The following is a 15,192-nucleotide window of genomic DNA, read 5'->3' as shown; positions in this document are numbered from 1 at the left end:
ATTATAAGTATCTTTCTACTCCTCTTGAAACATTCTCTATGGTTTTATATAGCGCCTATCTCAAGTACTTCATTCCTTGGTACATATTTTGCGAAACACTACAAATAATTTTAGTGCTCATACGAATTTTGGGGAATACGACACAAATTTTTCAACTAAGAAATGTGGTACAACTTGACCTTCACCGTTAGTAAAAATGCGGTAAGTACCAAAAATGTAAAATATGATCTAAAAGCATGACAATCGATTTGATCACTTCACCTATACTTTAGAAAATAAGATGGGCAAAATTGATCAAAGGCTTCCTGGCAGGGAAGTTTAAATCTGAAATATATTATTCGATTCTTCAATTCGTGTTACTTAATTTACCAAACACTACGTATGTAATATTAATGGCTTTCGTTATAGTGCAGTTTATAATGTGGTTTACAATGCTTTCTTCTAGACTAACGTATGTTCACTCGAACATGACAGATTTACAAAAATTTGTACCAAAACAGTACCGTCAGAGAGATATCAATCAGAAAATAATACAAGAGGTTAGTGCATATAGGCCTAGTAAGCGATTGAAGACTTAATCAATTATAATAAAACATCTTCGTTTAAACCAAGTCCGAAAAACAAACAATATGAGTGACGTTTATAGACTGACTAGCTGAAGTTCAGATACTGCAATTTTTTTAAACTATTTTTATTCATTTAATCTTTAATCACTATTTAATTCAATCTGGAATACATTTAATTTTAAAAGTAGGAATGGGGAACGGTTAGTATTTACTTCAGTCCGACTCGTAGCCCATTATAGAGCCCCTCCCTCCAATACTTAAAGTTTAAATTATTTTATTGGCTCACTTAAACTACGTTTTGACGATGTGACTGACGGAGACGGCGAAAAATACGTAATTCTTTTTTACCTCTGTTGCTATGGCCCGCCTCTTCTTTCGTTCCCCTCCGTCCCGTTTGACGCGCGCCCACATTACTCTGTTCTCCATTCCTACTTCTAAAATTAGATCTATCCCTGATTCAATCAAATTATTTTAATGTCAATCGATCTATTACTTCTAAATTAATTGAAGAAATTACATATCTACGCTTTTTCAAGAACAATTTCATTTTCCGAAATTATTTTATCACGAAATTAATTATTTTGAAGGGAGTACGCGTTGAGGGATCAATATATAATATTTGAAATAAAAAATCGAGTAATTAGTCATATTTCTGTTTACAGTTTGTCGACTTGATAATTTCTACGGAAACTACTCACATAACTAATGCTAAGGATGTATGTAGAAAAAACTGTTATTATAGTCAAGTGTATGCTATCGAAGAAGCCCATCTTGTGACTGGAATACCCAGCCACATACGTCATGGAAGCAAACTACTGTCACTCGGTGGAGTTGATGACTTAATTTGGATGCTAACTACGATCATATTTCTCGTTTTTCTATCAATATTTTCCTTGCTTTTAAAGCGTTTCATCTACATGCCCAAAAAGAAGAAAATACCGTGTTTAGAATACGTCTGGTTTTACCTGTCTTCTTTACTTATGAACCGTTAAGTATCATTGATATATATTTCAGAAAATGGTTGTTTTTGATCTTTATGCACAGTCAGAATGCGTTAATTTCCGAATTTGACCAAACTGCACTAGAGAAAGGCTCACTAGAGGTGACTTGGGGTTGAGATGCACAAGGTTGTTTGGACTCTTGATTGAACTAAAAGGCACAAACATGCTATGGATTTTCAGCATGATGTTTTCGTTGTGCACCGTTACACGTAGAATTTACTAAAAAAAAAAATTCCGTGACTTGTTTCATATTTCATTTGAAATTTCAGCCGTAACTATTTTCCCAAGGCGACTTTCTGCCAAATTCCTCCTATCAGGATGGTTATTAGCCATTACAATCTTAGTAAAAGCATACTCTGGTATCTTGGAGAGTAATTTAGCAGTATCCAAATCAGTTCGCATTAATACTCTGGATGATTTGTTTCAAAGTTCTGGCACGAGAGCGGTTGCCAGATATGGCTCCGAATGGCTACGAAGCATAAACAGGGTAAATTCTTTTCTCTTTCTGGTAACATTCTTCTCTGCTGGTGAAAAACCAGTCCACGATAAATCCCAATTGCTGCCATATAGAGCGCCATTTTTTTTTTGAAAACCGGGTCGCTCGCGCAGTATTAACACACTCTAACACTGTGCCATGGAGACTCGATATACATTTCTAGTTTTCATTTAGTTTATCTCTGAAGTGTCGGGAATGGGGGCGGGGGGAGGCTTACCTCTCTATCTGCGGGGTCGGACACTTCTGAATTTTTACCTTTAGGGTCTTTGAATTTACTTCCTTTTTATTTATGTGCTAATTAAAAAGATAACGATGTGGCTACTATTATGGCCCAGCCCTTGAGTCAACTTGTTTTATATGAATTTAACTGACAAAGGCAAACTGTAGTGCCATGGCTTATTGGTTTGGATATATTTTAATTCAAATAGGCAAACAATAAAAACAGCAAAAATCTTAAAACCGACATGAGTAAACTGAGCAGATTAATGACTAAAATGAGACTTAACAAGCTTTTTGACTCGTTTCGTAACGGCACGAACAAATTCGCCTTATTGGAAAGCGTGGAAACTTTGAACTTACTTCTATCCGGGAAAAGAGTTAAATCACATTTACGAAACACTGACACAAAGATCTACGTTGGAAAGGTACCATACTTCTCTTCAATGTTTTGTTTGCGTCTGAGAAATGACATGCCCGAAAGAATCTTGAAACATGTGGATTACTTGTAAGTACAATGGAGTCTTGATGAACACCAAGAGTTCACATAGAACTGTTCGTAGTTCTATGAACCTTTGGTAAATGGTAATATAAGAAACTCATTATCTCCACCGAAGTTTTCTGTCATTTCGACCGCTTCCGCTTATGCGAATTTTTCTATATTTAAAGAATAAAATAAAAAAAAACGTTGCATTATCCATAGAACTGCTTTTTCGCGTTCATCCGACAATCACACTAAATAACTAACTAACTAACGCATAACTCCGTTTTGTTTTACAAAACCACACGGAGGAAAAATGACCCTCTCTTTAATCTTATCAAAGGGGAATCAATTTTCAAAGTCCATGTTTACTAAAAAATGGAGCCTTCTTAAATTTTCAAAGCCAACACAGCATTGATCTTTGTAACTCCATGTAATAAAAGCATTTTGTTCACAGAATTGTTCGTTACGTGGAAACAGCGCAGTTTCAACGAGGGGCAAGAGTTGATAAATTCAAGGTTGCTTCTTTAATGATAACTGAAACAAATCTGCACGAAGTCAAGGAGATGACTATTAATGAATTGTCTATGGTATTTATGATATGGTCTTGGGGAATTGCATTCGCTTCTGTAGCTTTATTACGAGAAATTTTAAATGAAATGATAAAATCAAAGTCTAAGAAACGATTATTTCCGAACATCTTTCAATACTAACCATGGAATTAAATATGGAATAAATAAATATTAGCACTTATAATGACCATCACAGCTTAAACGTTTCATATGAAAAAATGCGTCAGAGGTGTAGCACCCTTCAAAATTGCAGAATTTCTGTTATTTTGAATGTGTAATTTATATTGTGTAAACGAAGTTAATAAATAATATTACGGGGTTTATTTGTAACTTAATTTGGTACTGATTAAAAATTTCATCATCTAGATAGTAATATCAGCTTGACTGCAAAACTAATTTGGGCATCTCATATAGGCCACGAGGGAGGTGCTCTAACTATATCTCATAAATAATTATATTAGTATGATTAAACTAAGCTATATTGATGAAGATTTAATTTTAGCAGTTAAGTTTTGAAGTACTTTCATAAATATCTTTTTGTTAACCCTATTAGATAAGATTTCCTCATATAGTGAAGTTTTGCTATCAGTCTGTTTTAGACATTAAATCAATTAACTGATGTTTATTATTAATGACTGAAAAGGCAATACTGTTCATTGGGAAAGTTAGTCCTAATGGGATTTTTGTGCATTGAGGAAGTTAGTCCTGATGGTATTTCTGTTCGTTGGGAATGTTTGTCCTAATGGGGTTTCTGTCGACAGCGATATCTATAGAACTTGTTTCTGCTTAATGAGAGTTCACAAAATTTCTAACTATAGTCAAGTCAAATGATGGTAAAATTGCAGTCACGCAGTGCAACCAAAGTTTGAAACACCAAGCATTAGCATATTTCACGCCTTGATATGAAATTAATGATGTAAATTCCGAAGAAAATGCAACAAAAGATCTAAAGTAGAGTCTTGATCGAAGAATATGTTTGAATATAGTTTTCTTAATTACCAATTTAATGGGGTAAAACTTTTGAAAAGTAACATTAGTGTACGAAACTGATTATAAAGTTTTCCTCATTATTGCTCGACATTTTCGAGTCGATATGAAAACCACACCTTGGCGCAAAGCGGAGGAGGAGCCTGACTTCACGTGATCTGTTAGAAAAGGAAGCCACGAAGACGGTAGAGTTGTCAACAAATTTCTCCTCTGTTGCTCTGTTTGAGCTTGTGCGGAACTGACTGTAGGACCGAGGAAGAACTCGGTATCGGTTTTGAAAGGCGGGATCTGACGGAGAATTGGTCTCTCCAAAACTCCTATTTGTGAGCACTGATCAAAAGCTTTGCTTAGTCTTTTGAAAACGGTTGCCTTTCAGTTTCAGGGAAGTACATACGGTTTTGGTGATCGGCTTATTTCGTTACAGCTCTCATTGATTTAAATTTTTTGTCTATTTAAAGACTGAACTCATTTAAAGGTGCAGATGACACGAATCACGTGACTAGAACCCCTAAACTGAGAGTTACTTTTCTTCTACTCCTCTTGATACATTCTCTTTGGTTTCAGATAGCGCCTATTTCAAGTACTTGAATTCATTAGCGCATAAAATTGGATTTTTTTGCGAAACACGACATATATGTTCAGTACTCTCTACGAATTATGGTGAACACGACGCACATTTTTAGCTTAGAAATGTGGTACAACTTGACCTACACCATTAGTACCTACGGGGTAAGTACCAATAAAGTAATTTATCATCCAAAAGTATGACTAATCGATATGTTTACTTCACCCACTCTAGAAAGAAATGTGGGAAGCAACGATGAATGATTTCCTGGCAGGGACGTTTCGCTGTGATATATATTATTCGATTCTTCAATACGTCTTACTTAATTTACCAAACACTACGTATGTAAAATTCATGACGTCCGTTATAATGCAGCATACAATGTGGTTTACAATGCTTTTCTTCTAGACTAACGTATGTTCACTCGAACATGACCGATTTAGAAAAATTTGTACCAAAACAGTACCATCAAACTAATATCAGTCAGGAAATAATACAACAAGTAAGTACATGCAGTCTTAAACAACTATAATAAAACATTTTGGTTTAAACCAAGTACGAAAAACCAAACGACATGAGTTGCGTTTATCAATTGACAAAAGTTTCAGATATTGCAATTTCTTTAGAATTTCTTAGTCATAACTCATTCTACATTTGAATCGTCACCACCCCTTACTTCACTGTTGGCTCCACCTGTACACCGGTTCCGTATTACGCGTAATCATTTTAGCACGTGCATAGACCATTTCGAAAAACACACATTCGGAAACCCATCGCCAAAGGGCGCCAAAGTTCACTGCAGGCTGGAGGTTAGCCAACTAGCACTGACTATACCATAGCGGTGTTTCTAGGCTAGAGAGAGAAGACCCCAATGGCAACATAGACCCTGTGTTTTAGTTTTTCTGTAGGTAATTTCCGAAATGGTCTATTTACTTTCAAATGTACACCGATTACACTGATATGAGTCATCGATCTTTCGGCGTTAATGGGTGTCAGCCCTGATGAATTGGAGATGTTTAAAAAATATCATGTAATTAGTCATATTTCTGTTTATAGTTTGTCGACTTGATATTTTCTATGGAAACTACTCACAAAACTAATGCTAAGGATGTATGTAAAAAGAACTGTTATTATAGTCAAGTGTACGCTTTCGAACAAGCCCGTCTTGTGACTGGAATACCCGGCAACATACGTAAAGGAGGCAAACTTCTGTCCATCGGTGGAATTGATGAATTAATTTGGATACTAACCACGATCTTGTTTGCCGTTTTTCTATCAATATTTTCCTTGCTTTTAAAGCGTTTCATCTACATGCCCAAGAAGAAGAAACTACCGTGTTTAGAATACCTCTGGTTTTACCTTTCTTCTTTACTTATGAACCGTAAAGTATCTTATGTATATTTGAGAAAATGGTTGTTTGATCTTTATGCACAGTCAGAATTGATTAATTTCCGAATTTGACCAAACTGCAATAGAGAAAGGCTCGCTAGAGTTGACTTGGGGTTGAGATGCACAAGGTTGTTTGGACTCTTTGATTGAACAAAAAGGCACAAACATGCTAAGGATTTTCAGAATGTTGTTTTCGTTGTGCACCGTTACACGTAGAATTTACGAAAGAATTTTCCGTGACTTGTTTCAGATTTCATTTGAAATTTCAGCCGTAACTAGTTTCCCTAAGCGACTTTCTGCCAAATTCCTCTTATCAGGATGGTTATTGGCCATTACAATCCTAGAAAATGCGTACTCCGGTATCTTGGAGAGTAATTTAGCAGTATCCAAATCAGTTCGCATTAATACTCTGGATGATTTGTTTCAAAGTTCTGGCACGAGAGCTGTAGCCAGACATGGCTCCGAATGGTTACGAAGCGTAAACAGGGTAAATTTTTTCTCTTGCTGTTAACATCGGCTGGTGAAAATACAACCATGTACATCCACGATGAGGCTCTTAGATTGACCTGCCCTGTTGGTGTCGTCGTAAATGGCGTGCCAGAGTACCGCCTTTGGTAGTGTAAATTTTTTGTTCGTCATTGATGGGAGAGTGAATGGGAGAGAATTGTGGTGAGGTGATGTTTTTCGTGGGTTTATTTTAAATGGAAGCGATTATAAAACTAAGTTTAAGCATTGCATTTAATTGTACTAGCATACTAGCAAGGTAAATCATTGAAAAATGTGTTTTGCATGTGCTCTATACATTTAAAGCGAGAAATAGGATAATGGGATTGCCTTAAATGGAAGGTGTTATACTCTCTCTTTAAAATTTCTGTCACCCGTCAACAATAAATCAATCCCGCTCCCCTATTTCAACGTTCAAAGAAATCGAGGGAAATTTAAAAACAAAAGCAAGTTTATGCTGACGCTTGTGTCCCTGGATAATACAATTATAACAGAAGTAAATTTAAAGGCTTCGCACTCAACCTTTCTGTTTGTGTCACACTATTACAATTGCAACAGAAGGGGTTAGGGGTAATCATTTTACCACAGTTAAATTTAGCGCGGCGAGGGGCTATTCAAACAGAGTTTCTGTACTTAAGGTACGGTACGATGTGGTTACTATTATGAGTACAGTCCTTGGGTCATCATGTTGTATATGAATTTAACCGACTAAAGGAAACTGTAGTGCCGTGGCTTATTGGTTTGGACATTTTTATACTAAACAGGCAAACAAGAAAAACAGCAAGAACATCGATGGTAACCTTATAAACGACATGAGGAAACTAAAGAGCATAATGTCTTATTTGAGAGGTTTCGAGGCTTTCGACTCGTTTCCCAATGGCACGAGCAAATTCGCCCTTTTAGAAAGCACGGAAAATTTAAACTTAATGCTAAGCCCAAACATGGATGTAGTTAAATCGCATTTTCGAGTTACTGATACAAAGATCTACGTTGGAAATGAAGCCTACTTCTCTTCTATGTTCTGTTTACGTTTCAAAAACGATATGCCCAAAAGAATCTTGAAACATGTGGATTACTTGTAAGTACAATGGAGTCTCGATTAGTAAGTCGCGCTATGAATACCGAAAGTTCGCAAAGAACTGTTCGTAGTATTTATTGGTAAATAGCAATAACAGACCTACGGTTGTTAAAGTCTTGTCTATACATATATATGTACACAAAAACTGGTTCTGAAGTCGTAAAACTGGTGGAAGTCACGGACGATATATACAAATACTGGAACATTTCCAGTTAAAATCTTTTCTACACTTAGACGTTTCGCAATTCCCTTTAGAACTCGATATTTATACTGAACTTCAAAACCACCTTCGTGGTACGATTTTTAACTATCAAAGCTGTCACTTTTACCAGTCTCCTACCCTTTACGACGGCATTATCCACGGAACTGCCTATTCGCGTCACTAAATAACTAACTAAATAACTGGGTATCAGCGCATAACTACGTTTGTTTTTATACAACCACACGGAGGAAAATGGCCTCCTTTTAATCTCATCACCTATGAACTTTGGAAGGGAATCAGTTTTAAATGCCTATGTGTACTAAAAAAGGGAGACATCTTAAAATTTTGATCGCCAACGCCGGCCGCAGTATAAAGCATTGATCTTTGTAACTCCATGTAATAAAAGCATTTTGTTCACAGAATTGTTCGTTACGTGGAAACAGCGCAGTTTCAACGAGGGGCAAGAGTTGATAAATTCAAGGTTGCTTCTTTAATGATAACTGAAACAAATCTGCACGAAGTCAAGGAGATGACTATTAATGAATTGTCTAATGTATTTATGATATGATCTTGGGGAATTGTAATTGCTTCTCTAGCTTTATTGCGAGAAATTTTAAGTGAAATGATAAATTCAAAGTCGAAGAAACGACTATTTCCGTGCATCTTTCAATACTAACCATGGAATTAAATATGGAATACATGGCCACTTATAATGACCATCACAGCTTAAATGTTTCGAATGATGAAATGCGCCACAAGTGTAGCGTAGCACCCTTCGAATTTGCTGAATTTCCGTTATTTTGAATGTCCAATATATATTGTGTAAACAAAGTTAATAAATACCTTTACTGAATTTATTTGTAACTTAATTTGGTACTGATTAACAAATTAAACATCTAGATAGTAATATCAGCTTGACTGCAAAACTAATTTGGGCATCGCATAAAGGTCAAGAGGAAGGTCTCCTAAACTATATCTCATAAATACTTATTTTCATAAAAATAAACCAAATTATATTGATGAAGATTTAATTTTAGCAGTTAAGTTTTAAAGTACTTTCATAAATATTAATAATAATTAACCCCATTAGATTGGATTTTTTAATAGTGCAGTCTTGCTACCAGTCTGTTTTAGACATTAAATCAATTATCTTATATTTATCTCTAAACTAGCGGTTACCCGCGGCGTCGCTCGCGTGTAATAAGAACTTCCATCAAAATGATATAAAGAATGGGTATAATTTACTGATGACTAACATTTTTGTAGCACTCTAGGAGCGAAGGCACTCGGCATTGCCCGTCAGCCCGTCGGGACATTTTTTTATTAATTTTCACGCGGACGTTTTTCCATAAAGAAGGGTTTTTAAATTTCTGGCCGCCATTTAAAAAGATGGCAACAAATCGAACCCGAAAGACCATTCAGCCCGTCTATAGGTTAAAGGAAACCAGTGTACTAAATATTTGTGAAATCGATTGAAACGCGCGGACTTTGTTGCATAGAGAAGATTTTTTACATTTCTGGGCGCCATTTTTTAAGATGGTGGCGGATTGGAAAATTCTTTCTTCGTACACGCCTACTACTACGTTTATGAGTAACGTTCCTGCAAATTCAGCGTTCTAGGGCAAGCGGTTTGGACTGGGCGTTGATAATCAGTCAGGACTTTGATTTATATAGATATAGATGACTGAAAAGGCAACATTGGGAAAGTTAGTCCTAATGGGATTTCTGTGCATTTTGAAAGTTAGTCCTAATGGGATTTCTGTACATTTTGAAAGTTTGTCCTAATGGGATTTCTGTACATTTTGAAAGTTTGTCCTAATGGGATTTCTGTACATTTTGAAAGTTAGTCCTAATGGGATTTCTGTGCATTTTGAATGTTAGTCCTAATGGGATTTCTGTTGACAGCGATTTCTATAGAACGAGTTTCTGTTTAATGAGAGTTGACAAAATTGCAACTGACTATAAAATTTACATCACGCAGAGAAACCAAAGTTTGAAACGCCCAGTATTTGCATATTTCACGGCTTGATATGAAATTAATGATGTAAATTACGAAGAAAGTGCGACAAAAGATCTAAAATAGAGTCTTGATCGAAGAATATGTTTGAATATAGTTTTCTAATTACCAATTTAATGGGGTAAAACTTTTGAAAAGTAACATTAGTCTACGAACCTCGAGCTTAATTATGGCTTTCTTTCATTTGCTCGATATTGTCCAGTGGATATGAAAACAACATAGTTAGTTTTATCAAAGAGAATATACACTAAGAGGAGCAGAAGGTTAAATCCTGGCCAAGTCAAAAACGAAAGGAGAGGGTAACTTGATTGGCACAGTAGTTTATGTCTCTCACGTGCATTCACCTTGGCGCAAAGTGGAGGAGGAGCCAGACGTCACGTGATCCGTTAAGAAGAAAACCACGAAGGAGGTAGAGTTGTAAACAAATTTCTCTCAGTATTGCACTGTTTGCGCATGTGCGGAACTGACTGTAGGACCGAGGCAGCACTCGGTACCGACAGTTTTGACTGTGGGTCTGAAGGAGAATTGGCCTCTCCGAGCCTCCTTCTATTAGTGATCATTTCCAGTTTTAGCTTAAGTACCATAATTACTCCTGGGGTAACTACATATGATTTTTGGTGATTGGCTTATTTCGTTACACCTCTCATTGGTCTTAATTTGCTGCCTATTTAAAGACTGAATTCATTTAAAGGTGCTAGCAGATGAAGCGAATCACGTGACTAGAGCCTCTAAACTGAGAAATAGCCAATAAAAAGTGTCCTTTTACTCCTCTTGATACATTCTCTATGGTTTCAGATAGCGCCTATTTCATGTACTTCAATTCATTAGCGCATAAAATTGGATTACTTATTTTGCGAAACACGACATATATTTTCAGTACTTTCTGCGAATTCTGGTGAACACGACGCACATTTTTAGCTTAGAAATGTGGTACAACTTGACCTACACCATTAGTACCCTTGGGGTAAGTACCAATAAAGTAAATTATCATCCAAAAGTATGACAATCGATATGTTTACTTCAACCACTCTAGGAAGAAATGTGGGAAGAAAGGATGAATGATTTCCTGTCAGGGACGTTTCGCCGTGACATATATTATATGATTCTTCAATACGTCTTACTTAATTTACCAAATACTACGTATGTAAAATTCATGACGTCCGTTATAATGCAGTATACAATGTGGTTTACAGCGCTTTTCTTCTAGACTAACGCATGTTCACTTGGACATGAAAGATTTAGAAAAATTTGTACCAGAACAGTACCATCAAACTGATATCAGTCAGGAAATAATACAACAAGTAAGTACATGTAGATAGCGGATGACTCAAACAATTAAAGAAAATCTCCGCTGTTGTTTAGTCTAAAAACTATAAGGTGCAACAACTAAAGCTATTGAAATTTATATTAACACTTAGTTGCAAATCAAGCGTCCTTTAAGTATTTATTTTTTTCACCTGCAAGTTGTGAATTGAGGTAAAAATGCAACAATGCGTGAGAAATTAAATATTTCCGTGCTTATTAGAAAAAAAAATAATTGTAATTCGACAAAATGTTATAAATTTTAATGGGAACATAATTTCGTCCACTCTGAGAGTTTCTAAACGAACTTGAAAGCAATACTCACTTAGAAATCGAATTTGCTCCTCACCCCATTAGTGATGGACTTTTGATTCGAAATAGACTAAAAATCGAGTAATTGGTCATATTTCTGTTTATAGTTTGTCGACTTGATATTTTCTATGGAAACTACTCACAAAACTTGGGTTAGAGATGTATGTAAGGAGAACTGTTATTTTAGTCAAGTGTACGCTTTCGAACAAGCCCGTCTAGTGACTGGAATACCCGGCAACATACGTCATGGAGGCAAACTACTGTCCATCGGTGGATTTGATGATTTAATTTGGATACTAACCACGATCATGTTTATCGTTTTTCTATCAATATTTTCATTGATTTTAAAGCGTTTCATCTACATGCCCAAGAAGAAGAAATTACCATGCTTAGAATACCTCTGGTTTTACGTGTCATCTATACTTTTGAACCGTAAAGTATCTTATAGTATATAAAATGGTTTGTTTGTGTGTATTCTTGTCTGATCGTTTGTGGATCAAATATGGATTTTCATCACGGAATGTTTCGTTGTGCACCGTTACACGTAGAATTTACGAATGTATTTTCGTGACTTGTTTCATACTTCATTTAAAATTTCAGCCGCAACTAGTTTTCCAAGGCGACTTTCTGCCAAATTCCTCCTGGCAGGATGGTTATTGGCAATTACAATCCTTGTAAAAGCATACTCTGGTATCTTGGAGAGTAATTTAGCAGTATCCAAATCAGTTCGCATTAATACTCTGGAGGATTTGTTTCAAAGTTCGGGCACAAGAGTTGTTGTCAGACCTGGCTCCGAATGGTCACGAACCTTAAAAATGGTAAATTGTTCCTCTTTCTGATAACATTCTTAACAATGTCTTCTCTGCTGGTATAAAGCCAGTCCATGGTAAATCCCAAGTGCTGCCATATAGCGCCAATTTTTGGAAACCTTTCCCATTTTATTTGTTGGAGAACTAACTTCTATTTTTAAGGATTTAGTGTTTCGGTACAGAGGCTACGTAATGGGTGTATAGTTTTGTACAGCATTGCACTTTCTAAATGTAAAAGGCCTGGGAGTCCTAAGAAGTGTTGCAGATTTATTATTTAAAGCTGCAGCTTTTAATATGAATTTAATTAGGGCAAAGTAAAGTGCTGTGGCTTATTGGTTTGGGTATTTTTATACAAAACCGGCAATCAAGAAAAACAACCAAAACTTCGATGATAACTTCATAAAAGACATGAGGAAACTGAATAGCATAAAGTCCAATACGAGAGGCTTCAAAATTTTCGACTCGTTTCCTAATGGCACGAGCAAATTCGCCTTTTTAGAAAGCACGGAAAATTTAAACGCAATGCTAAGCCCAATCATGGATGAAGCTAAATCACATTTTCGAGATACTGACTCAAAGATCCACGTTGGAAAGGTACCCTACTTTTCTTCAATGTTCTGTTTACGTCTCAGAAAGGATATGCCCAAAAGAATCTTGAGACATGTGGATTACTTGTAAGTACATTTGAGATGATTAGTAAGTCCTGCGATGAATACCAAAAGTTCACATAGAACTGTTCGTAGTTCTATGAACTTTTGGTAAATGGTAATAACAGAACTGGGGTTGCTGAAGTCTTGTTTATACATATACATATACATACATACATATATATATATATATATATATATATATATGCACACAAAAAGTGGCTCTGAAGTTGTATAACTAGTGAAAGTCACGAACGATATTTACAAATACGTAACTAGCAAACAATGCGAAATTATTCGATTCGAGTAAGAGTTTGAAAATGATTCTCCACTTCGACGTTTCACAATTCCTTGTAGAACCGGAGCTTTATACTTAACTTCGAAACGCTCCTCGTGCCACGATTTTTAAACCATCAAAGCTGTCACTTTTGACAGTCCCGTTTAAAATTTCAAAATCCACGGAACTGCTTTTTCGCGTGTATCCGACAGTAACACTAAATAACTAACTAACTAACTAACTGGGTATCAGTGCATAACTCAGTTCGTCTTTACACAACAACACGGAAGAAAAATGGCCCTCTCTTTAATCTTATCAAAGGGGAAAGCCTATGTGCACTAAAACAGGGACATTTCTTATAATTTTGATCGCCAACGCCTGCCGCAGTATAAAGCATTGATCATAGTAACTCCCATGTAATAAAAGTCTTTTGCTCACAGAATTGTTCGTTTCGTGGAAACAGCGCAGTTTCAGCGAGGGTCAAGAGTTGATAAATTCGAGGTTGCTTCTGTAATGTTGATTGAAACACAACTGAACGAAGTCAAGGAAGTGACATTTAATGAATTGTCTATTGTATTTATGATATGGTCTTGGGGAATAGTAATCGCTTCTCTAACTTTATTACGAGAAATTTTAAGTGAAATGATAAAATCAAAGTCTAAGAAACGACTATTCCCGAGCATCTTTCAATACTAACTACATGGAAATAAATATGGAATGCATAAATACTAGCACTTATAATGATCATCACAGCTTAAAAGTTTCATCTGAATAAATTCGTCACAGGTGGATAGTAGCGCTCTTCGAATTTGCTCAATTTATTTTATCTTTAACGTGTAATTTAAATTGTTTAAACGAAGTTACTAAATAGTATTACTGAGCTTAATTGTAACTTAATTCGACACCGATCAAAATATTCATAAATCTAGATAGTAATATCAGCTTGACGACAAAACTCGTTTGGGCATCATAGGCCAACGGGAAGGTTCTCGAACCACAAATACTTATATCCATAAGTACTACCCTTTCCAAACAAGACTGATGAAGATTTAATTTTAGCAGTTAAGTTTCAAAGTACTTTAATAAATATTAATAATAATTAACCACATTAGATTAGATTTTCTAATAGTGCAGTCTTGCTATCATCCTATATGTCTGTTACAAACATAAAACTAATTATCTAATATTTATTATGAAAGCCTGAAGAGGCAATTTTTGACTTTTATGGCGAGGGACAAACTACTTTGCTTCTTTAAGATCCATATTACATTAATTATATAGGATTTAATTACTGTTAAGTTCGATTAGACATTAATTTGATGTCAAGTGACTTTCCCCTCGTTTCATCGGTTGAAAGCCCCACAATTCATTTGGTTTTTAATGGAAACCGTTACACCAAAGAAAAGATATTCATATTCAATCGGTAAAAAATATTAAAATTTAATTCAGACTCCCTTTAAATGCAGTAGAAATAATCTTAATTGATATTACGTTTCATAACGTATTTGTATAATATTTAAACGTTGGCCAATAAGCGATCCACTAGAGCAGTGAGGAACCACCAGGCTACAAACCCTGGTGGTTTAAACCTGGCTTAGTTAATATTAAAAGTTTCTATTACTGATGTTGCTAATCAAGTTCAATACGATAAACACTGTCAGATCGTTACAGCAGACAGACGTGCAAATCTGTAAATCATTAGATGGTGGTTTAAACCTGGCTTAGTTAATATTAAAAGTTTCTATTACTGATGTTGCTAATCAAGTTCAAT

General features: G+C 35.6%; 1 protein-coding gene and 1 long non-coding RNA gene across 4 annotated transcripts; one reads left to right on the top strand and one right to left on the bottom strand.

Moving 5' to 3' along the window:
* The first annotated feature begins 120 nt into the window (after positions 1-120).
* LOC149616100 (uncharacterized) lies at positions 121-1,558 on the top strand. Its single transcript, XM_089856341.1, has 4 exons — positions 121-201; positions 273-379; positions 446-539; positions 1,229-1,558. Exons 1-4 carry the CDS (start codon positions 163-165, stop codon positions 1,556-1,558), a joined length of 570 nt encoding a protein of 189 aa, XP_089712467.1. The 5' UTR covers positions 121-162.
* A 493-nt stretch (positions 1,559-2,051) lies between these two features.
* On the bottom strand, positions 2,052-12,127 carry LOC149616099 (uncharacterized). 3 transcript variants are annotated; one of them, XR_016375795.1, is made up of 5 exons: positions 12,087-12,127; positions 11,832-12,011; positions 11,702-11,758; positions 2,717-2,936; positions 2,052-2,644 (listed from the first exon to the last, which is right to left on the bottom strand). It is a non-coding gene; the product is annotated as an uncharacterized LOC149616099 (long non-coding RNA). The 3 variants fall into 3 exon arrangements; XR_016375794.1 differs by having other exon boundaries at positions 2,052-2,936; positions 12,073-12,127; XR_016375793.1 differs by having other exon boundaries at positions 2,052-2,936.
* Between the last annotated feature and the right edge of the window lie 3,065 nt (positions 12,128-15,192).

Source organism: Phalangium opilio, unplaced genomic scaffold, assembly GCF_054372755.1.
Source record: "Phalangium opilio isolate 3A_F unplaced genomic scaffold, DU_Popi_V2 ptg000217l_1, whole genome shotgun sequence".
Classification (NCBI taxonomy): domain Eukaryota; kingdom Metazoa; phylum Arthropoda; class Arachnida; order Opiliones; family Phalangiidae; genus Phalangium; species Phalangium opilio.
This window is presented reverse-complemented; position numbering and strand designations above follow the sequence as displayed.

Excerpts from the sequence above, each read along its gene's own strand:
- LOC149616100 (XM_089856341.1), top strand. The coding sequence starts at position 163 with ATGTGGTACAACTTGACCTTCACCGTTAGTAAAAATGCG. Across the intron at positions 202-272 it reads TCACCGTTAGTAAAAATGCG|AAAATAAGATGGGCAAAATT; the intron begins GTAAGTACCAAA and ends CCTATACTTTAG. Across the intron at positions 380-445 it reads CTTAATTTACCAAACACTAC|ACTAACGTATGTTCACTCGA; the intron begins GTATGTAATATT and ends GCTTTCTTCTAG.